The 23518-nt window shown below is 42.4% G+C and overlaps 2 protein-coding genes across 4 annotated transcripts; one reads left to right on the forward strand and one right to left on the reverse strand.

The window, feature by feature from the left end:
- Nucleotides 1-1969: 1969 nt before the first annotated feature.
- mospd2 (motile sperm domain containing 2) lies at nt 1970-15871 on the reverse strand. Of its 2 annotated transcripts, XM_031869406.1 has the most exons (16): nt 15510-15871; nt 15364-15421; nt 14816-14971; nt 13880-13966; nt 13535-13689; nt 12372-12432; nt 12231-12269; nt 12021-12145; nt 11489-11662; nt 7597-7715; nt 4488-4581; nt 4059-4155; nt 3621-3741; nt 3368-3470; nt 3158-3187; nt 1970-2388 (listed from the first exon to the last, which is right to left on the reverse strand). In XM_031869406.1, exons 1-16 carry the CDS (start codon nt 15540-15542, stop codon nt 2218-2220), a joined length of 1623 nt encoding a protein of 540 aa, XP_031725266.1. In that variant the 5' UTR covers nt 15543-15871; the 3' UTR covers nt 1970-2217. The 2 variants fall into 2 exon arrangements, with proteins under 2 accessions (XP_031725266.1, XP_031725267.1); XM_031869407.1 differs by lacking the exon at nt 3158-3187 and having other exon boundaries at nt 15510-15870.
- fancb (FA complementation group B) lies at nt 15745-22185 on the forward strand. 2 transcript variants are annotated; one of them, XM_031869404.1, is made up of 8 exons: nt 15745-17025; nt 17124-17279; nt 17382-17471; nt 17680-17808; nt 18194-18366; nt 19050-19486; nt 19572-19812; nt 20413-22185. In XM_031869404.1, exons 1-8 carry the CDS (start codon nt 15880-15882, stop codon nt 20831-20833), a joined length of 2793 nt encoding a protein of 930 aa, XP_031725264.1. In that variant the 5' UTR covers nt 15745-15879; the 3' UTR covers nt 20834-22185. The 2 variants fall into 2 exon arrangements, with proteins under 2 accessions (XP_031725264.1, XP_031725265.1); XM_031869405.1 differs by having other exon boundaries at nt 16915-17025; nt 17128-17279.
- Nucleotides 22186-23518: the final 1333 nt, after the last annotated feature.

Genomic DNA, 23518 nt, shown 5'->3' on the forward strand with positions numbered 1-23518 from the left:
AAATCAGTGATCTATACAACTTCTCTTTCCCAATAATTCAGATGATAGAAACCAAAAACTACAATCTTGTATTTAGGGCACTGCTTCTTTCCCTTGCCCAAATCTAGTGTTGAAGATGAGCTGGGCGACTTCCTGGTCTTCATTTGTTTATCCGCTGCCTGAAGCAGGAGCATTCAAAGTAGATCTATCTTCACATCTTGATTCTCTCAATAGTTTAGTCCAAACAAGCTGCATACATGTTGAGTGTGAGCGAGGCATCATTGGGAACGTTTCCAAAGGGCCTGGCCGCCTGTCAGCCGTCACCATCCCAAAACTCTTCAAGGGTTCACTGACCTCTGAGTGTTTGTCTGTGAATACAGCCAATCAGTGGGGCTGACAGAGCCCACGTAGAAGGAAAGCAGAAAACAGGTTTAAGATAGATGGGAATGGCAAGGAGAAATAGTGAAGATGGAGAATACACCTGTTCAATAAAGCACGCTCTTACTGGTCATGGACCATATCCTTTTTTTTTGTGTTACTACACAATTATGGGAGCTGAGTAATGCTTACCACCACTGGATGAACATAAGCATTGATTTCAATGGTTCATTTACGGAGATGATGAAAAGGGGCAGTGTGTGGTACCGCAGTTCACCGTGAACATCGACATCCTCTCCACGGCGACACAATCCAACAGCTGCTCAACACACTTCTCGTTTAATGCAGCGCTCATCGACTTTCCATCAAGACCTCATGTCCCCAATTTGCCACTTGAACTTAATCATCGGTGCCCCCTCAAACATCGCCTGACTGCCCGGGGGTGGGACACGCGCACATTGAACCGGGTTTCGATTTAACTGGCGTTTAATGTTAGATCAATACCGTGGAGGAGCTTGTGACGTCTGAAGCTGCTGGGAATGACGTACAGTATCCACTGCAAGTAATTACTGAGAAAAAAAAGGCAATCAGGTGAGACGATCTGTCTGGTAATCAGTGTCACATGACCGCTCAAAGAATTTTCCCCTTCAGGCATCACTGATAGTGGTGTTGTGTTTGGCTCTGTGCAGCTGATCGACTTCCTGGGTTCAGTTAGGTACTGTGTGGCACTCAGATGCACTTAGAATCAGCCCACCTATGGAACCAAAGCTTTTACTTTCATTCTCTGGAGGCAAACACACCATTAACCCCGATGCTGTTTTTTTTGGGGTGTACCCAAATAGCACCAAATGCATTTTCTTAGTGAGAGTTTTTAGTGAAACGCATAACACAAGTTTTACATCCATCGCTCACACTCGCTCTAAAACCAACCCCTTCTACAAAGCCACTATTATTAGAGGTTTTATAAGAAGAACTTTATGAAGAGTTGCCACTAGAACAGAATGAAATACACAGCTAGCGACGCAATCTTCAGGGAATGCACATTTTGCAGCTCCACAATCAGCCCAGTGTTTATAATCAACATCAGATTAGTTTAACCATTATTTCATGAGTCTCCCTAATCATCCCTCGCATGCGAGCAGCCACCACCTACTGCGAACAAGCTGCAAAATATTAACACCAGACAACCCTTATGTGCACACATCTAATAACCCAATTGTGATCATTCCTGGTGCGGCGGCTCAAGTCCTGATTGCTCGGAGCTGGATCTTGTTATAGATATCAGTGCTTCCCACTAAGCTACAAGTGGGTTGTGCCACGTCCTTGCATTCGCCAGTAATTGCTTTGGTATTTTTAGTTTGCCAGTGTTGGGGTAATCAAAACAAATAGAGGAGACAGAGGAGACAGCTAGATCTCCAGTGGCTCCTTGGTCTGAGTGTGGAGAGGTTTAGCAAGGTCGTACACTGCAGTGTTTTCAATTAGACGCCTCTGTACTAATGAGGGTTTATTAGAGGGTGTGAATAAAACAGGACTACTGAGTGACCCAAACATCTACATTACAGGATGAAGGCGGCTGTGTTTTTACAAGGAGAAAAACATGTTCAACAAAAGATAAGTTGACAGAAATTGTTTATTTTATATTCTGTAGATTTATATAATATATAAAAATTGTACATTATGATCACAAAAATAACTCCTTCCTATTGTGTCTATTGCAATAAATACACATACATTTTTCCATGGTTGGTCTTAGAAAATACGTTCATGATTTGTCACATTGTTAAGAGGGTCTCTGATGCATTGACTCAAGTACAATCTCTTCATATACGTAACTCCACAACAACTCGCATGTCCCTAAAGTCAGCCCTCCTCCCCTCCATGACAGCGGCCCGTGGAAGCACTCAGCAGGTGGAGACACAGCAGGTTCAGCACCACGAGGACCAGCACCAACCCAATGAGAACCTTCTGCACCCATAGACACGTATTCAGCTTCTGCTCCATCCGTGCGTTGCAGGTCATCACTCGCATGAGCTGGCGAGATAAAAACAAACAAAACACTAGTTCACTGACCTTGTTTATCAATCTAACTCCCTTGCAATGAAAGTCAATGAAACAAAATCAGGCTATAGGTACAGTAACTTTAAAGAAGCGGAGTGAAATACGCGTATTCGATTTCTTACCGAGAGTTAGATGAGAAGGTTGATACCATTCTCGTGTCTGTGTGGTAAGTATGGAGCTGGAGTAGGGCGGCAGTTCGCTTAGCTTAAAGACTCTGAGCAGAGGGGAAACAACCAGCCTGGCTTTCTACAAACCTCTACACGTACCAGCGCCTCTAAAAAGTGTGTCAACATGTTGTATTTGGTCTGTATAATATACATTTTCATTATTTTTGTGTATGGATTAAACACATGAGATTCACAGTGTTAATTAACTGAAGGATGAGTTCATTTAGAGGGGCTGGAAAGCATATTTTTTAACATTGGACAGACCCAGACTCACCGCTTCCCCCTATCTCCAGTCTTTATGCTAAGCTAGGCTAACTGCTTCTCTGTTACAGCTCCAAAGTTAACGCACACAGACACGAGAGTGGCATCCATTTTCTTATTTAACTCACTGCAAGAAAGCATCCTGCTAAAAGTGCTTGTCTTTACAGCAGCAGCGTTGCATTATTTCCTAATGTATGCTGGAGATGCATATTTATTAAAATGTTGAACTTTACCTTTAAGAATGTAAACCAGGTAACATTCTACTAGACATATACATAAACATACAAACTAATAAACCTACATGCTATACTTACTGATGTGAAAGTTAAGTTATCATCCAGTGCCTGGGTGTGGAAAGTGTTTGGAGTATGCAATGCAAATACAAAAAAAAAAAAGTTAATTACATCTATATTGAACCGTTTCAACTCAGAGTCCTTGACCTCTTAAGACATGAGACGGTGGTGAAAAGTATGTATCGCAACTTAAAAGACAACGAAGAAAGGAGCTCTTCCACCAGAACTCACCGTGGTGTTAAAGTCCTGCTGCCTGCTGGTCCCCGTCTCCGCGGGGCCGTCTCCGAGAGGATTAACTGACGCTTTAACGCTCTCCAGAACATGACAGCGCAATCTGTGGGAAAGTCACAATCTAATGAGCGGACGCCGACGGGGTCATATGCAGCCTATAAAGTCCACTGAGAGGACTGTGTGGAAACAGAGCAGTGTGCAAATTCGTTGACATATTTACCGACATGGCTGGATGAGGAGCACGGGTGCGTACCTGTGTTCCATGACTTTGGTTTTTGGTACATCTTTCCAGAACTGCGCGAGTTCTTGTGATCCAGCGTTGTCCATCTCGGCAGCCATGACCAGAAAGCGGTCCTGTGGAGAGGCCTGAGAACCTGCACAGAAGCATTCAGAGCAACATTAAACCAGAACTCATGGCAATACATTTCAAAAAGGGTTCGATTTCTTCAGTAAATGTGGAAGAAATTGCTATATTTAAAAAGTATTATGTGCTTGACATGACAGTATTGAGAGGAAAATAAACCACCACTGACATTACAGTGCTTAAAAAGGCCATAGAATGTTTGAACTCGCACAGCACTGTCAGTCGTCTGATGGTTTGTTTTGGGGAGAGAATTATTTTAGCACTTTTGAAATGTGTATGTCAGGCCAGCACTTTAGGAAGGTAAAAGACGGGAGGGGAGGGCCGTACCTCCATGTAAGGACACCACTATATCTACTGAAGCTCCAGGTTCACAGCAGCTGTTGCTGGGCTTCACTCTGTACTTCTCGGGTGCTGTGGTCCGCACCTGTGGAGGATAAATTACACTCATTCTTATTGTTGAATATAAATGTTGGTATGGGGAAAATGCCCTTCACAGTTCCCCACAGTTCACTTTGACATCTTCAAAATGTTTGTTTTGTGTTACACAAAAAGGGGAATTGGCATTTTGCTTCACAAATGCCTTCAACTAACAATCACTTATCAAAACGTACATTTTCTGTTGATCAACTAACAGATTTATCGATCTAATATAAGGATTTAGCAATCATTTAATGTAGAAGTGTCAACTCATGTCATCCTTAAGTTTAAACACACAAGTCCGTACACACTCGTGCATGTGAGCACTGTCACGCTCACCTTGAAGGCCACCTTATTGTTGGTTACATTGCTCAGGATAATCAGGCTTTTCTTCTCCGTCTCTGCACAACCAAAGCTGAGCTCCTCTGCGGGGCTGGAGGGAGAGGACAAGAACACCGCGAGTCACGTTATGGTGAAAAGCAGAGACTCGGGTCTTAAGAATACATCAACATTTTGAGCAATAAAGTGTGTATTCATTAAAGTGTGTATTCGTGCAGATACAACAACTAGATGCAGACAGGCGTCTTCATCTACGTCACAGAATGTTGTGTCGTTTCTTTCTTGGGTATTGTATTAATACAGATTGGGCTGCTACAAGTCCTGTACCTGGTGGTAATATTCTGCAGCTAAAAAATAAAACATACTAAGATACAGGATTTCTGTCAAGCCTGTTTTCATTACTCTAGATCGGGTTGCATCACCCCGCAAAGGGGCTTTCTGTGTGAAAAACTGAGTTGTGTTTATCTGTTTGTGGTCCTTTTATTTTCTATATAAAACAAAGTTTTGACAAAAGACCCCTCTACAAGACAGGCAAGCCTTATCGTTTCAGATGAGATGTGCTTTTATGTTGCTTATCATATTACAACAAACCGACTGACACACAATCGAGTAGTTGATCAACCGGTTTGCCTGGTTAATTATCCAGCCTCGGCCTCCGCAGAGATAACATGCTGTGGTTCTCAGATTTCAATATTCTGCCACAGCTCCCATCTACATTTCTCAAAGCCCCCGACATGCTGCTTATTCATAACCCATATACGCATGTATGGATCTTTCAGCTTTCAGTTAAAAAGCCACATCTGGGTGCTCCAACAGGCAATAATTATTATTATTATTAGATATAAAGTCCAATAACAATGACATGGAGTCACCCTTTTTGCAGTAAAAGAGAATGCGTCTTTAAAACGAATGTTAATAGTTGTTACTGTATTAAAAAAAGAAGAAGAAAACAGAGGTGTTTGAGGAAATATCAGAAATACTTCTTTTCCCTCTCAGTGACTGGAGGGGCGTGTTCCAGTCAGTGTTTGATTGACAGCAGCTGGCAGGCAAAGACAAAGGAAACACATTTGGACTGCGAGCAGACACTCTGTTGTTAGAAGCGGCACTTAAGATGAAGGACCACACCGGCATCTATATAAGTGTGACGAGTCTGATATCAGGCGAGCATCTACACAGACTACAAAGTGCAACGCTACGTTAGCAGTGCTCTTTTACCAGCTGAAGGGTGGTTTGGTGGCTCATTCAACAAACTGTTTGGAAACGAGAACAAAAACAACAAAAAAAATGGAGCGTCATCATGAAACTATGTAATATAAAATGTCTCCCTTTTGGTTTTTCATTGTGTGTCAAAAGCAGAACACAGGACATGTGAGTTACAGAGCAGATGGGTCCAGCGTTGCAAAAACACACCATTAAACTGAAGTTGTACTTGGACTAAGCAGGACAGAACTATGATGTAAAGCGTATCCAAAGCACATCTGTAGACGAGGCCCTTTGTCTCGCTCTCTAACTTCGCTTGTTGGCAAACGTCTCTAAGCTAAGTTTGCAACAGTCTAACTTGGCTATAAATAGTGTGGGATTTGCCAGCCTCAGTGAACACTCCCTGCATTGGGGACTTTAAACTTTGCCAAGAAGAAACTAGCAAATGGATTATCGCATCTGCCTCGTATGTAGAAAGCTTCTCATTGATGCAGCTTTGGCTGTGTTTCATGGACTCAAACCTCTCAGAACAAAAAAGGTATATTTTTCCTTTTTCAAGTATTCCTGCGTTCGTTTCCCCAGTAAAACAGAGTCTGACGCTTACTTGTGCTCAGAGCGAGTCTTCGGGCTCTGGAAACCTTTTGGCAAACACAAGATCAAAGCCCCCCCCCCCCCCCCCCGCTCCCCTCTAAAGCCCCCCAGCCTTGAATTAAAGCTAACACAGCTCAGAAACATAAATGCATTTAAGGCTCATTTAAAATCTGTTTATCACTATAATTCACAGCCCAGAGCTGTCAGAATTCTCACATCAAAGCCATTACTCTAAAAACAGAGCTCAACGGACATCACACAGTGTGTGTGTGTGTGTGTGAACGCACCACTCGGTATTTACCCACGAACCAACCACATCGTCGAGTTGCTTTACTCCTTTGCAACATGCGATCTTGAAGTCGACACCCACTTTGCAATTCAACGAATGCTCAATTAAAAACGTATGATGCGTTAGACGACGTGTGCATTGATTATTGGCCGCTGTCTCTCGCTGAGCTATTGGTCGGTAGCGTCCGTAATCCCGGCCCACATGTGACCAGATCAATTGGGCTATAAAAAGGGTACAAACACGTCAATAATGACTTTACAGTTTGAGCCAATATGTGAAGACAATTTGTACAAAGCAATAAAAAAAAGGTATTTTTGCGTATGGATCCTTAATACACGTATGGTCAGGTTATTAGGTGTGCCTTGCTAAAACGAATGCAGTATAATAAAACAGTTTGGCAAAACAAATCTTACCTTCACGAGGTTACAATGTTCAGGTTGTTGTTGTTTTAGCTACTGTGTACAGAGTGTACAGTCAACCACAGTGCAACACCTGAACAAGCTTTGTGCTGGAGAATGTGGGGAACATAAGACGGTCTAGTAGATTAATCTACCATCAGTTCTGGCGATCAAACCAACAATGACGGGTCAGCCTCTTTGGCGTCGGAGCCCTCACGTCTCCTCTTCTACTTGCAGTGCAGAGAAGCTTTCACTCATAATCTCTTTGTTTTGGTTCAAACCAAGTCCATTTGCCCGGTTTATTTAGGCCTCTGTGAAAGCCGTCAATCAAACTCTGTTGCGAACTAAACAACTTGACCGACGATGCTTGAAAAAGGAGGGTCCCCCAGTCAACTCACAAGTGATAGTAGATGCGAGATTTAAGCGCAGTCTCCAAAGCTGAACCACTATGAAATCCATCTGCTTGTTTTTGCATCACTATGGTTTATGAGAGCTCGTTAATGCAAGTGTGTGTACACAACCTCTTCTTTCCCTTTCTAACCGCAATGTTGTGGCCTGGTGTGAACCCAATGTCATGAACTGTTCAACTTGCTCATGAGGAAGTATAAAGAGCGCAAAGGGGAAGGCCTACCTAACATCTAGCAGAGGGCCTTTGAAGGTGGTTAGTGGCTTCCTGGCTCCTTTGGTCCTGGCACTCGTGTCTCCTTTATCATTGTCCTCTGACCTCATGCTGTCCTCCAAGAAGTTCACCTGAAACAACAAAGAGCACTTAATTAGAAAAAGAGACTCAGAACACCGATAGTGTTATCATGCGACCCTTATCTGGATCCATCCCTGAAAATGAAATGTTTGACCTTTGCCCCGCATGCGGAGAAAGCTATCAGTTTCATTAATAAACGGTTCTTGTGAAATAATGGTGAAGTGTTGCGTTGGCCAAAGTACATTTTCTTTTACGGAGAAAACCCCGTGATGACTCCTGACCCCTGTTCCCGGTAGTCTCACAGACTCGTGACTTTTGACAAAACAAATAAAGTTAACCGAAAATAGTTCAATCAGAGCAGATGTCATATCACTCAGACACGAGATACTTTCACTTCAGCAAAAAGCATCCATACACTTTGATCCCAATCATCCAGACAGAGACAGATCACAAGATCATAAAAACAGCTGATGGGAGAGGAACTGTGAAATGTTTGCATAAGCGTTAACGGCTAAAGTACGTTGGGGGGAAATGGTTGCTTTCAGCGTTGCTCGCACTACTTATTGTGTAAAACAGATGGGTGAGAGAGTGCATTGCAGAAGGGAGGGAGGGAGGGCAAAGGTGAGCAGACTCTGCATGTGATGCGAACATTTGTGACTCAGAGGGGAAGTGTGTGATTCTTAGGTTAATGGCCGACTGTCATGCAACTGCCACAATGAAGACATCAAGAGACAATCAGCTGCTGATGAAATGTCTCGATTTATTCGTCAATTTAAAATAGCAACTTTAACACAATCAGGTAATCATGGAAGTAGGAAAAAAAAAAGAAGAAAAAAAAAAAAAGTAAAACATGCTCCAATTCTTAGTTAAAATCAAAACATTGAAATATGCTGACATACAGGTTTTTATAATTGAAATTATATTCGCACATATTAGTAAGGCTCATGGAAACATAGTTCCATTATTAACAAAGATCAAAATAAATGTCAAGTTATTTTGACAAAAACAATTAGCAGCACACTATAATAATCACGTACAAATATATAAAATTTAACTTAACTTCAGGATTTCTATACATAGTATGTAAAATACGTAATGCAAAGACAAAAAAAAAATCATTGACGATTATACATCATCATAAACTGAAATATTAGTGAAATGCTCATAATGAGGAGTGTCTATTAGTTACACAGTACATATCAAAAACACAATTGTAGAACAAGGCACACACGGTCTTTGTTAAAAACAACGCCTCAAAGGCAAGCATGGTTAAATATTAAGAGCTGAGTGTTAATAACTTGGTCTACTGTAGTACAGCATTATCTTAGTAGTTTTTAATCTGAGGTTAAAGGACACAGATGAATTCATTTTTAATGGGGAACAGTTCCTGTTCTAACCCTTCTCTAGGAGTGCATCTCACAGTGACATATGACAGTATCTTGCTTGGTCGAGTGTTGTAGTGCAAAAAGTTAGGCTACCCTTCAGTTAGCCTACAGTCCTTCATAACAAAGTCAGAAACGTTGTGGTATTTCAGCAGTGCAATACTATTTAGGGGGGCCAAATTTGAAATTTTGAGGTCCAGGACAGGTCAAGGGGACAGGGGTGCAGGGGTTGAGATGATGTTGGTCGACTGTGAAGGAGGTGCACTCACAACAATTCAGTCACGTGAGCGCACCTGCCTTTTCCAGCCAGTAGAAATCTTCGGGACTCTGAGCTTCTTGTGTGGGTGTGATCCTACACTGCCCTACCACCTCCAGCCCTTGTTTGAAAACAGAGAGAAAGGCAATTAGCTTCCTGAAGCCAGCGAGTTACCGGCACAGGGCTGCCTGGAACCCAGAGGAACTCGGGTGGGGATGGGTGCCGGTAGCCAGGGGGGGGGGGGTGTTGTTTATTTAGACAAGTTGGTTTTGACGCAGTAGTGCGGAATGCGTTCAGACGGGCTTGAATGGCTGAAGGGCTGGTATGCCAGGGTTTATTCACCGCACACGCTACCAGAAAAGTTCAGGAGATTTGAGAAAATATTAAAAAGATAGTAAACTGCTAATTAACCTGCTATAACAACTACAAATGTCTCTTAAGCTCTCACTAACATCTCCACTCTCTTGTATCCACGACTTCACCTGGCCTTTGACTTCGTATTGTGTTGGTTTGAGATACCCTGGATTCATTTTTGGTACTACATACTACCCTACGGCAAGTAGCAGTAGTCGCATGAATAACCGTTAACATCAATTTTCATCGCTATACAATTCAGATCACGAAGAAAAACCGGTTGACCTAATATTCTCTCACCCTGAATAGTCATCGTCACCCTAATAATGATCCCCCGAGACCATCTTACTGCAGTCAGCCATATACAGACACTTACTTATACTGTAATGTACTCACACGCCTCAGTAACGACTGTAGTGCTTGAAGAAGATAGTTGTTGAGATTAGCATCAGTTATGTCCCTTTTCCACAGGGCTATGCAGGGCATGTTTGCACTGACAACAGTGTCAGGTGATTCCATGAGTATATTGACAAACCTGTGCATGTAGATTATTTTTGAGGCCAACACTTAATTGATTTGCATATCTCTTTTCTGTAACTCTAAATCTGCCGTGCATGACCAATGTGGTGATGTATCAACAATGGGAGCACCGTTTGTTTGTTGGGGCTTAGGAGGCTCATGGGAGTAGCTTTGGGTGACGCAGCACGTCTCCAACAGATACACTTTGTGTCCTATAGTCAGATCAGCAGGCTACAAAAAAAAAAAAAAACGGCCCCGAGTTACAGCTCAGTCATGTCCTAAAAATGTAGGTTAACCCCAAATCTGACCGCCCTGACCGTGACAGCAAAACATAGATTATAAAGCGAGGGGCGGATTGTACAGTAGGGCGTGGGTAAAATATGAGACGTACACTGCGGTCTTGACTGAAAGTGGGCGGGGTTTGGCGAGGTTGGCAGTGGCTGCACTGATATTTTAAGATAACGCCTGTGAATGAGCTACACCAGAGGCTGCGTGCTGCTGTTTGGTGACAGTACGACTCTAGCTACAGCACGAAAGAGCTTAGGCTGAGTGTCCACAAAGCGGTTTCTTTTTCCTGAGTGCCGTCTTTTTCCCCCCCCAAATTGTTCCCAAAGAGGAGAGAGCTGTGATGCCGCCTACAGAAAAAGCACTGCACCCAGCTTCTTTTTTTTTCTCCCCAGACTTTTTTGTGCAGCTGCTCCGAACGCTTTTCTAGGTAAAATCTCTCAACTTGTCAGAAAAAGGCGTTGGTGACGTCACAGTCTAAAAAAACCCCGCTATATGGACACACAGCAACAAGTAGCTGACTTGACATATGACCATATGAGGAGCTGGGCGCTGGCTGGGAAGCATGGGCTTTGTTGGAAGGAACTAATTGCAGCCAAAGACATTCAGAGTCACCTTCACTGAGACAATGAGCAAGAGCTTAACGTCTTCCAAATCAGGGCATTACTCGCCACTTAATTCACACTTGTCTCCACGGAGCAGTCTGATTACATGCTGTCATCAGCTCAACTTATAGAAAGTGAGTGAAAGAAGAAACGGGAGGAATCTATTCACTAGCAGCAGAACTCAAATCTATGAGAGCGCCGCTGCCTGAAAAATGGCAGAATCGTAAATGAATCACGGCTCAAACAAACACGAGAGCGACTCCTCCTATAACAGCAACACTGGTCCTCTTAACTATAATACATATATATGAAATGAAACGGTGTACAAGGGTGACAATGTTGTCTTTAAATTTGAGTTCCGGATTTCTTTTATGCACTTCTAAATTCTATTAAACCGGATATGAACTTGAAAGAAATTGTACCTTTTTGGGCTTAACTGCAATCTCAGAGCTGAAGCTGGACTCAAGGGCATCCTTGCCCTCCATTTCCCCGTCTTTGCTCTCCATCTCGTCCTCGCTGACTATTGGTCCGTTTTCAGAGATGGGCGTTTGGAAGTCGTCGTCGGGAAGAGGTGGGTAGCTGTACTTGAAAGGGTCCTGGAATGCAGCCAGAGACATTATAATAATTACACGCGTAGTTCTTAAAGCGCGTCCATTGTCAATTTCAGTTTCGGTCAACGTACAGAAAGTCTCAGGACTTCCATATTAATGAATACAAAATGTGGCTTATAGGCAAGAGAAATTCTGTGCAACAGTTCCAGTATGGAGAGCATCTACGGACATAAAAATGCACTTTATTGATAAAACAATATTACAGATTTCAGTGTGAAACAAACACTACTCAAGAAAGATATTTCTTAAAGTGGTTTGTATACAGAATTTGTGAATCGCAGCATTATTACAACACGATTCTACTGAAAGGTAATAAATACTTATTACAAGACATAATACGTACCGTTCCACCCATGTGAGGCGGTAGGTACTTGAGGTCGATGAATCCCTGGATCTCAGACCTGGATGCAAACTTGAGCTTGCTGATGGCCTCGGGACCCAACCACGACTTCACGATCTTCCACGCGGCTGAAATAGAAAACATTAAGCTCAAGATGTCAGAGTCTGATTATTCATACGAATTGTGACGGAGAGAAGGTTGTCTCATTCTCACCATTCATGATCCAAGGCATGTCCACGAGGATCATTTTGGCTGAAATGATAGAAAAGGTCAAAGCGTTAAAAAAAAGTGTCTCAGTGTGACTTGAGTATTGAAATATATTTGTTGTGCTTTTTATAAGTAACATTTACTCACATAAAAACTTTGGATAGTATATTTTGAAGCAATTAATGATGTACTTCACAAACTCCATGTCCTGAAAACAGAGTGGAAAATAACAAGGATTTAAACCACATTCAGGTCTTCAGCTATAAAAAGACACTTCCGGTTTGTTCGTTCTTAAACCGCCTCCACATATGAAGCGACTCACTTAAACCGAAAAAGAAAGTTAGTCTCAAACTTCTCTGGTGGCTCGCTAACTTCCCCTAAAATACTGCCTGAGAAAGACTTCTGGCTTTCTGAACAACAGTACACGTGTATATAGTACACGTATACTTAGATATGAACCACTTGCAAAATAGACAGTTATATAAAGTTGCTGTTTTGTCACCATTTGATTGCATTACCAAGATCTAACAACCATTATTTTCTCCATTCATTGGTTCTCCAAAGCAAGAATCCTCTCTACACTTCAGATAGTGCAAGAATATCTCATCATTTAAAAAAATGCACATCCACGTGACACTTTGAATCGGTTTCTAGGTGAATATGATGAATGTTCATCTTACTATTTTATGTTACTCATCAGCAGAGCAGCCGATAGTTCAACAGATAAAGCCTCCGTATTCTGACTCAGCTCAATAATTGGCTAGAAGCCTCATTGCTATGCAGGAGACTCTCCTCCGAGCCTTAACGAGATCATACTGGCTCCAGCTCGACAAGTTTGCTTTCCAAAACTGATCTTCTAAATCTACTCATTTCATATTTGGGTTGCATAGCGATTCATCCTTTTCCTGTCGTGCAGGTTTATTGGCGCTTAATTGAGACATTTCTCCAGGAGAGAGCCGAGCCAATGAAACACACACACACACACACACACACACACACACACACACACACACACACTCGCTGACAAGAGAGAGCTCCCGTCAAGGAGCTAACGCCTGCGACACGGCGAGTCTGCGGATTAGACGGCCCACTCGAATTGACCAACGGGGATTTAAAGGTTACTTTAATCTCAGAAGTGTAAAACCATTAAAGAGCATCAGTCCCTGCAAGAACCGCAGCTCAAAACGAGGATGCTCCATCGCATTTCAGTGACGGTCACAAGAAAGAAAATGAACATAAGAGTAAAGCTAATCTAATAAAGAGGGAATGAAGATGCTACTGGCATATTAAAAACATCCTGATGGACTTACTATGTTACCGAGGCCGGACTCCGCCATGTCAAACACGACAGTGAGCGGCATCCCAGGTTCTTTCTTGGCATACCGCTCCAGCCAGAAGGCAACGTACTTCTTCTTGTCCACGATGGTTTTTGCATCCTTGACGTGCAGCTTTACTTTGAACCAGACTAAAACAAAGTAAAACCAAAAAAAAAAAAAAAAAGTATTAATTGTGGTTTTAGTTGTTTTGTATTTGTGTCGAAAATTCAGTGACGGGTACACACTTTTAAATGGAACAGACATCTTTTCTAACAATTGAAGAAAGGTTGTAAGTGCATAACGTTAAGGTCTGCTGTCTGTAATAGAGCATGTACATACAGAGCTTGTTGCCCTCTTTGTCGTAGCCATGCAGGTAGAGAGCACCGGTTTCAAACATCCATCTGGGAATGCTGCTCTCAGTGAGGTCTGAAACACACACACAGACACACGTTACTCTGATGTTTGTTATGAAATAGTAGCTATAGAGAACAAGGTACTGTAAGCAAAGGGCGATGGTTGTTAGTAAGGTTCCTACAGAGTTTTCAAGATGATTTTAATACTTAATTGAACTACTTAAAAGGTGCAACATATTTCAATTAGACATTTTTTCATAGTTTTCATGATGTCCAGGAAATATTGAGCAAAGACATTCCCAAAGATTAGTCATCACAAGCACAAACGATAACTAAAATTGGTTTGCAGCAACTTTATATGAAACTGGACTGAACAGATGTAGAGGCCATTATTCAATAGTTTTATCAAACCCGTCTGTTGAGGATCCGAGCCTTCCTATATTCTGACACTGCTCGAGCTGACAGAAAATACTGCAACACACTCATAACCAGCCCTTATCTATAAATTGATATACAAACTAACAACACTTGGTCTTGTTGATACGGCCCCTGATGCCCCTGGATAGTAATGCATTGAACAAATCGAATTTACAAAAAACAACTGCTTGACAAATTGAATTTGCTGGATTAAAAGACGAGCAAACAAGAATTCCTCAGAGAGCAGAATGAGTGGGGATTGTTCTCCATGCATGGAGATCTGGGTGTTCAACACACAATGACAGTCTGTCCGGATTCATCCCAGGGCAGCGAGTACACGACCCGGTCTGTGTCACAAGCTTGTAAATGTCAACATTTGATATTTTTTGACAGGACTGGATGTTGAACTTCAAAACATTTTTGGTACTGACCACTTAGCCTGCAGCAACAGCTATAAAAAAACCAAAAAAAAAAACCAAAACTGGTCAGATTGGACACTTCGTACCGTTCACACCATACTCTTTTCTCCACTGAAAACTTTCATCGATCATTTTCAAGGCGTCGTCCACGACATATATTCTCCATTGCAGGTAGCCCTCCACCAGAGCGTCCTCTGTCTGAAGCCTCTCCACATCTTTGGAGTCATATTTATCTGTTGTATCTGTAAAACATAATAAAAATGCTTGAATCACATGACACTCCGAATACAAAAAGGAGGTCAGAGTACAAGGTTTCAATTTCAACCAGTGACCACATTGTGCTGTAAACTCAGTTAAAGTTCACCTGGAGAGCACCATGCTACACCCAATGTACTGTGTTAGTCAAAACCAACAGAGCTAATGTTAGACAGGTTAGTAAACGTTATCTGCTGGAGCTTATCGGCTCTGAGCATTTAGGTCATGTTATTAACATGACACTATAATTACAGCTAACTTGTGGACATTTAACCAATACGATATTTGAGTTATGAAGCTGACCATAACCCCAAAATTAAAGCACGTAACTGTTCAAACAGAAAAGTTCATATCGGCTTCTTCATAATGTCTGTATTACCTTGGAGGAACTCATTCTTGAATCTCTGCCTCGTCTCCTCTATTTTCTTCTCTATGTCCTGTCAAAAACAGAGTGAGTTAAGGTTAAGACACGTCTTTTGGTTTCAACAGATTACTCACTAATTACTAACAGTAGTTAGTCGATACCTGTTCTCCTTCGTGTTGCTCAAGTTCGGCCATATTCAGCTATCATCAGGTTTCCGTCTCTGTGGTAGTTCCCCGTTGAGCTAGCTAGTCAGCTAGCGTCTAACTGAGTTGGGGGAATCAGTGCGGAGAGTGTCACTGACGTCCAGTCGTAGCCATTTTGGCTCGACACGTAGCCACGCCCCTTCTATATATAGTGTATTTAAACCATCGACCGCTATAGTTTGAACGGAAAGATCAGAGGCGGTGTTGAGCTGTATTCAGTATTACAAGAGAAGTGTTTATCTAATCAATATTTATTCAATAATTCGTTTAAAAATGACAAAAGCTTAATATCGTCAACTCACTACTGTTTACCAGCTTCTTACCCACAATGCACTCGGACTATCAGGAAGTGTTCAATATCAATTGGCGCGCTGTGAAACGCTGGATACGGATGCATTTCTCTCTCTCACAAGTAAACATACCAACTAGTCGTCTAAATGTACTCGTTGGTGAGACTTCCGTCCTGAAAGTGACAGCTCAATACTTAGCAATCACGTTAAATGAAGAGGGATCGATCCTGGTAGGCACCCGAAGCTTTCCTTGTGGTATAATGGAGGGATTGCTCTCGGGAGATTTGTATCCCAGTCCCCATCGACTCTCCCTGTGTGGAAAGATAATCCTATTTGACTGTAAACGAGCTTCAGCCACACATGACAGCGAAAGAAGTGAGTTAATATTCTGCAGCCTCTCGTTTGAACGGGAAGTCAACGCGTTTGTGAAGGCAGCTGATGGAGCGGCTGTCATCAGCAGGAAGAGATCAGCGCGTGTCGATGTTGTGAAATGTAAATGTGCCATAAACGTTCAGAAGAGGGTCACCACGCCGTGCGTTTTAGTGACAAAGAAGAGCAACAAAGGCTTAAGCTTCCAGTATAGCCTCCTCACACTGAGCAGCTCAAACCGACTGGAGTCCTGCATAGAGTTTAAACTACCTTATCAAATGAGGGACAATGTGTCTATCCTCCGAGGCCCCACAGTATTGTGGAGCCATGCTGGCAATGTCTTCCATGCGTCTCTGCAGACAGGAGAGGTGAGGCAGATTCCCATTCAGTTGTCCCACTGTGTTATTGGAGAACTCCCACTCCACAAAGAACAGGTATTTGTTGTCGGACTGCAAAGCCTTCCAGACCAGTGCTCTAATACTCACTCCACAGGCCAGGCCCTGGGCTATTTTGTTCAAAGTGGACAAGTGTTCGATGGCAATGTGATTTTGCCACATCCCTACGTTTGCATCACACGGTGCATCTTGGTGCTGTCAGCTGAAAAAGTGGACGATGTGCTGAAATCTGCTGTGGTCGCAGCAACTTCTAATCAGCAACTCGTTCTTTTTGAGAATGGCATCGTGAAGGACGTGTGTCAGCTCCCCTTTGACCAACCCGAAAATATTCAGGTGGTCAACACAGGAAGAAGTGGCTGCCTGCTCGTCATATCGTTTCACCAGGGGCACGTATGTGCAATGTGGAAGGAAACATTTCAGGTAAGCTGAGGTTTCAATATCTGGATTTTTAATTGCTGTATTTTCAGTTAACAGTTTTTTTTTTTTTATAAACCTACTTTGATAAACTCTCTCCCCAGATAGCCTCCCACTGGTCAAGTGTCAGTTCTGTCCACGTGGATGACTTCCTGGGATGTGGAACAGACCAAATGCTGTTGGTTTTTAAGGATCATGACATAACAGAACAACCTTTGGAAAAGTTTCTCCTCACTGACCTCTGTGGCATTTCATATTCTGTAAGGCATACATTTACATTCTCATGTGCAGTGTATGTAAACTATTCCCGTTGATAACATCAGAAGGTGGTCACCACGACTCATTGAAAATGCTAATTTCAGCGCGGACAGGACAGCGAAGCACCAACGACACCACCCCCTCCACCAGAGAACGATCACCTCACCCTCCGAGCTTTAGAGTCCAGACTACAGGTGAGCAGTTATAAGCTATGTTGTTCATTTCATTGAACATCAATTTGCATATTTTAAATGTAGTTCTACATACATTTGCCATATGCTGATGTGTTGAAATTGTCATAGATTATCTGATTGTTATTCATATGAGACATTTTTTCACCTCTCAGACACCCATTATGTGTTGTGTCTATTAACTCTCAATCAAATGTAATCTGTTATTTAGAGTGGACTGACCGTGCTCCAGGAGCTTCAAAGAGAGATGAGAGTGAAGAGCAGAGTTCTGCAGCAGTCGGTCCAAGCCCTCACCAACGCCATCTCAGGAAGAGAGACTATGCTCACCCAGCATGAGCAGGTACAGCACACATACGACTGCCTGTTGTCTTACGCTATTTAGCTCTTTTTTCTTTGCAGAGAGGTCATGTTATACCTTAAATGTCGCCATCCCTCTACCACTGAGATAACATGACATCTTATGACAGTCATGATATATTGACAGCATTCTGATATTAGCTGTTGTAGTTTTTCATGGCATTGCTATGATAATGAAATGTAGGTAAAATATAATTAAAAAATGGGAAGTTGTATAGTATTTTCATTGGAATTTAAATAGTATTTTAAATGTCCACTACACATGTGTATCTGGGGAAATTGAAATGTCTGACGTAAACTGCTATTGCTGTCAATGCTGTCACACACACTTGTCATTGCTGATTATAGTCTCTGCTCTTTCTGTCCAGGAAGGCCTCGTTGCTCTGTGGGACTGTGATGATGATGATGATGATGAGTCAAAGGATGAAAAGACGCAAGACATGCCAGCAGTGTCTTCACAACCTCAAGTTGACAAGCTGTGGCATCGCATCGTCGAGGAGCGACTGGTTGTGGGAGTGATACTAACTACCGACAGCTCAGTGTAAAGATGATTTGTTTATTAATGGAAATTGAATTGTATATATTTGTTTCTGTGTGAAGATGAACTCTTAGTGTTGATTCTTCTAAAACAAATGTTCATCCACTTGTGATGGTGTCTTGTTGGGCATAATGAGCTCATCTTGTGTGGATCCATGCGTGTATGGCGACGATACGGGCAACATTGTTGTGGCGCTCCATGTTTTAATCAAGTTGAAAGTACTACGCTGTCCAGCTGTCAGACCGAATCACTGCTGCCTGGTTTGACTTTGACTTTGTCAGAACTAAAACATTATGGGGCCGTTCGCTGAGGTTTGACAGATAACGTTGCGTACATCAGATGTGGGAGGTAAAGTTCTACTTGTCTTCAAAGACCTCAACGTTTTGATCAATGATTCAAAGTCTTTAAATCTGTGTAAACGATTACCTCTAACGGAGTAAGCATGTCAGATTCCTTCATCAACCTGTTCTCTCTTTTTTTTATTTGGAGGAAAAACTACTTCTGACACGATTCCCTCAAGAGCCCATAAATCGCCGGTTTGATTGGTGCACTTGTCCAGCTGATGAAATTTCACCACCCGGAGATATTGGTGTTCTTAATCAGTTCACAGGCAGACAAAGGTTATCTGATTACTTCCTGTCCATGTGATATCTGATTGTTAGTGATGTGTTGTTTCTTTGCTCCAGACCAGTGGCCAGTGTGAGCTTATCCATCCTGACAGAGACGGGTCAGAGCTCAACACCTGCAGTCATCCAGGCCCAGAGCCAAGTGTTCTGGCTCCCTGCACCCTGCTCTTCCTCCTCCTCCTCCTCCTCCTCCTCCTCACTCTCCTCTGCCTACACATTCTCAGAGCCTGCAGCCAAAAGAAGCAAGCAGCACAATGTCGGGAGACCCACTGATCTCAACACTTGCAGACTGACTGTGACCGCTGTGGCCAGGCTGACGCCTCTGTTGATCTCTGGCTGTGTCAAGTGCAGTGTCATGCTCCATTACGTCCAGAGACGAGATGCTTTTGCCGGTGTGAGCAACCCAACACCGGTTGTTCTGCATTGTGGTCAAGTTGCCTTAGACATCCACAGTAATTTCCAAACCCAGCTGTTGAAAACACCCGAACTCAAAACAGGTAAAATCACAAATGCCTACAACTTGTGCCGTTCATTTTGACACATACAGTATATGTTTATTGTTATCTTCTTTATTGTGCCCAGATGACGCTAAAGAGGACTTGCTGAGCCTGATGGTGCTGTTGGATTGCTGGGTCTTCCACATAGACTCTCCTGATCACAGCTTAGGCGACGTAGATGGCTGGATTCACAAACTAGCGGGTTGTAGGAGGATAGAAGCGAGCCCTCAGTATCTACTGTTAAATTCTTCAGGACCATCTGCTCTCATGCTGCTGCACTGGCATCAGATAAGCCCTTTCCAGGGGGAACTGTCTGTCCACTCCAGGTAAATCATTCTGATTTTGAGATAGCGATAAGAAGGCTGTGGTGATGGTTTGGATAGTATAGAATTGTGGCCAAAGTCATATTATCAGTTCATAAAGTGAAACGATGTATTTTTGAGCTTCCAGTTAAAGGTGCCCCATCGACTCTTCTTCATTTGGTTTACATCATTTGAGACGCTGCTACTTTGAAGTAAAGTCAGGAAAAAAAAAACAGAAGACTTAGTTAAATAGAGATATTTTCTAATAATTTATATATAATAATGACATTACTGCTGGTGGTACTGGTTCAAACACTACTATCAGGAACTCCCCATTAATTCAACTTGATTTAGAAGAACTGAGGAAGGTAGTAGAAGTGGATGCCGCTCAATTTATATTAATGGACTCAAAGTTGACAAGGCTTTGAAGTTGATTAGGAAGCATGTCCGTATGATACTCCACTGAATATCAACAGTCATTAGGATTCTGCAAATAAACTCTGAAAAGGCAGGTGGCATGAAGAAGCTGACAAATGATTAAAAAATACATGAATGAACTTCAACAATCATGTTTTCATTTATTAATAATAACATGCAAATTGTGGCTCTGTCGTTCCTTTGCAGCCAGTTACAGACGCTCCAGTTCCTGAACTCTCTCCTGGCCTACCTCCCTTTGTCCTGCTCCATCCGGTCTGTCAAAGGTACAAGAGGACAGGGTGCAGCTCAAATGTTGTCTTTGGCGCTGGAGAAAGAGTTGGTGTCCCTCAGAGAGTGTGTGTCATTGCTACTTTGTGAAGAAGAGGAGGAGGAGGAGGAGAAGAAGAGGATGAGCCTTGGACATGAGGAGAGCCCTGAGCCTGGTTCTGTGAAGGGGCTCCAGAGGTGTAGGGAAGTGTTTCAGGGGGACGTGGAGAGGAGTAAGACGAGGTTGAGCCCCCTGGTGGATGTGTGGAGATATCGTAGGCTAACCCAAAACATGTCCAAACTCCAACTCGATGGGGATTTGGCAGCTCTCTTAGACGCTCAGAGAACTTTGCTCAGCTAATATACTGCAGAACATGGTTTTTGTGGAAATCCCAAGCGGGTAGCATTAACGGGGGAGGGGGAGCCTAATCTTTAATCGTGTATTGTGTCAAGTGTAATGACTAATCAGAGTTAGTCATGTATGCTATGCTTTGCACATTTCACCTGGATTGAGAGCTGCCCCCCCTTTGCTGGCTTCGAGTTGTCTCTGTGTGCTCCCTCAGACTCTTGGGGTTGATATCTATAGTGTCTGCTGCTGTGTAGAGCTGGATCACCTCTGGCCTTACTCTGATACTGATGTGATACTGATCTCTGTTCAGCTTATTTTTCTGTCCATGTCCCCTAAGACCCTCTGTGTTCAAGAATGCTCTTCAATGTCTGCTGATGCTGCTGCTGTGTGCTATTCAGTAGGAGACGGAGACCACTTTCAGCCGAGAAACGGTTTGTGTTATGAATAAAGGCAACAGATGATGGTTGAGTTAGAAATCTGCTCAGTGACTGTAGTTGACTGAAAGCTTTTAGTGGTGGGCTACTTTCAGTTATGTTCCTGTAAAACACGTCCTTGGTGTCAGCACTGTTAGTTCAAATGCAGTTTGTACAAGTAAACATGAAATGCTACTTAAAAGGACCCCAACTTTTCTGGCTATATGAGGTATGTGGCAGTCTGGCTATGGTGTTTGCTGAAATGGCGGGTGTTTCTTTTTTCTTTTTCTCCCAGTAGGGAGCTCAGAAACAAGGATGTGCATGTTTGTTCTGGGAGCTGCTCCATCTGTGTGTAGTACTCAGGACTCTCTGGAGAGATCTCCTCTTCTTTTACACCTTTATATGTGTCCGCTTCATTGCAAGTAACAGCTTCCACTGGACTCACTGCCGCAGGACTCCCCTGAACATAGCTGAAGCATCCCTTCAAAGTTACTTCATAAAGGTAATGCTGCTGTGGGTTAGTGACATGTTACAGAGCTATACACAATGTATTTTTTGTGTCTTGTTTGAATGGAAATAAAGAACCCTGTTTGTAGGTTTTTGCTGTTATATTCAGATCACTCAACTTCATCCAGCATGCAAGTTGATAAAACACATCGACACTTCTTTGTTCTTTGCTTTATTCGTCCCTCACATACAGAAACGGACAAACCCTCACCACCTCTTCGGCTGTGAGACAAACACCTCTGTCACTTGTAGCGCAGAAGAGTATTTTTTTGAATTCTGTTCAGTAAATAACTCCACTAAAGGGCCAGGGACAAATGGATCACATGTGAAAAAGAGAATTCTATTGTATTGGTGTTCCCTTAAAGCACAAACTGCTACCCGGAGTAAAATATATGGTTTGTCATCCCATTACTGTCTGTTCGGTTGTATTTACTGTGAGTGGTGGAAGAGGGCTGCAGGGCTTCTACTCTGTAGTCGCCTCACTTTAATAGGAAATGAAAACGTGGCGGATGGATAATGTAGCTGCTGTGTTATGAAACCAAACCAGACATGGAGAAAACAAAATCTACATCCCATCTGGCTTATTGATGCAGACAAATTGACAATTGATCGAGTCCTGCGTCTTCTGATGTGTGTGGATGCCAGACATCTACTGTCACTTCAGACCGTCCACGGCCACCAGGAACGGTAAGGGAACAGACGGAAAGCTGCTCATAAATAAATACATTTATAAAATGAAATAAAATATTTTATATAAATAGAAATATATTTTTTTAAATTTTATAATTAAATGTTTATGGTAAATGAACAATTTTAAATCTATGATTAGATGTTTTATGTTTTATTACTAATTGATTTTGACTTTTCTATCATGACTAGCGTTTTCATTTCATGGAGGAAATGGATTGCCATACTTTTGTATTTAATTATAACAATAAGATATAGACCTTAATTTACTGGCCATATGTTCACATTCATAGTTAAAAAGTTATATATTGAAACTCAGCATTTCATGTCACACTTATGTACATATGGACCGTTTTATTGATATGTCTAATGTGACTGATATAAACAAACATTTAACAGCATCGGAAAGTATAATAAGTTAAATATATTAAGTGTTGTATCTAATGTGACTATTAAACATGTTAATTAGAAACATCCGTAATGAGTGATGCGGCTGAGCCATGTTTAAATAGATGGCATGTGATGAGGAGCACTGGTCTGGAGTCTACTGTTATTGATCAAGTTCAGTCCTCTTCACGCCCTTCTCAGAAGATAGCTTCTCATGTGTCGAGGAGATGGTTTAGCTCTGCAGACTTCATTTTAACGGCCTATTGAAACACTGTTCCCTGTGATTCTAGGCTACTCTGAGCTAGGGAGGAGAGATCAATACTACCAGCCTGCAGATGGTTTCACACTAACTAGCAATATTTATGTTGCTGAAGTGCCACGTACCGATTTTGGTACAGCATTCATACAGCAGATATACCATAAATGACATGGGCTGTCCCTCGGTGCCTGTTTTGTTGTTTAATGAGTGCCATGGAAGCATAACCCTCTGAATAAACTGCAGGAAACAGCAGAATGTTGGAAATGTTTAAGTTAGTGTAGTGTTCATGTTCAGGCATAAGAGATGTACTTTTGGCAAAACCATGCTCCGGTGTTCTCGACCCTTATTCATTTCCGACTTTCCTCTCACACACCGGCCTTCTCAATTGCTGTGCTGTTGCTATGGCAACACTCATTTCTCGCCTCTCTCCGACCTCACAGAGCA

Source organism: Anarrhichthys ocellatus, unplaced genomic scaffold (assembly GCF_004355925.1).
Source record: "Anarrhichthys ocellatus isolate YVR2014 unplaced genomic scaffold, GSC_Weel_1.0 scaffold47, whole genome shotgun sequence".
Classification (NCBI taxonomy): domain Eukaryota; kingdom Metazoa; phylum Chordata; class Actinopteri; order Perciformes; family Anarhichadidae; genus Anarrhichthys; species Anarrhichthys ocellatus.

Coding starts and splice junctions, on each gene's coding strand:
- mospd2 (XM_031869406.1), bottom strand. CDS start 15,542: ATGGCCGAACTTGAGCAACACGAAGGAGAACAG. Junction 13,690..13,879: donor CAAAGAGGGCAACAAGCTCT/GTATGTACATGC, acceptor ACTTTGTTTTAG/TCTGGTTCAAAGTAAAGCTG. Junction 3,188..3,367: donor AGCAGGACTTTAACACCACG/GTGAGTTCTGGT, acceptor TTCCACACCCAG/GCACTGGATGATAACTTAAC.
- fancb (XM_031869404.1), top strand. CDS start 15,880: ATGCACTCGGACTATCAGGAAGTGTTCAATATCAATTGGCGCGCTGTG. Junction 17,280..17,381: donor TCTGTGGCATTTCATATTCT/GTAAGGCATACA, acceptor TGCTAATTTCAG/CGCGGACAGGACAGCGAAGC. Junction 18,367..19,049: donor CTAACTACCGACAGCTCAGT/GTAAAGATGATT, acceptor TCTTTGCTCCAG/ACCAGTGGCCAGTGTGAGCT.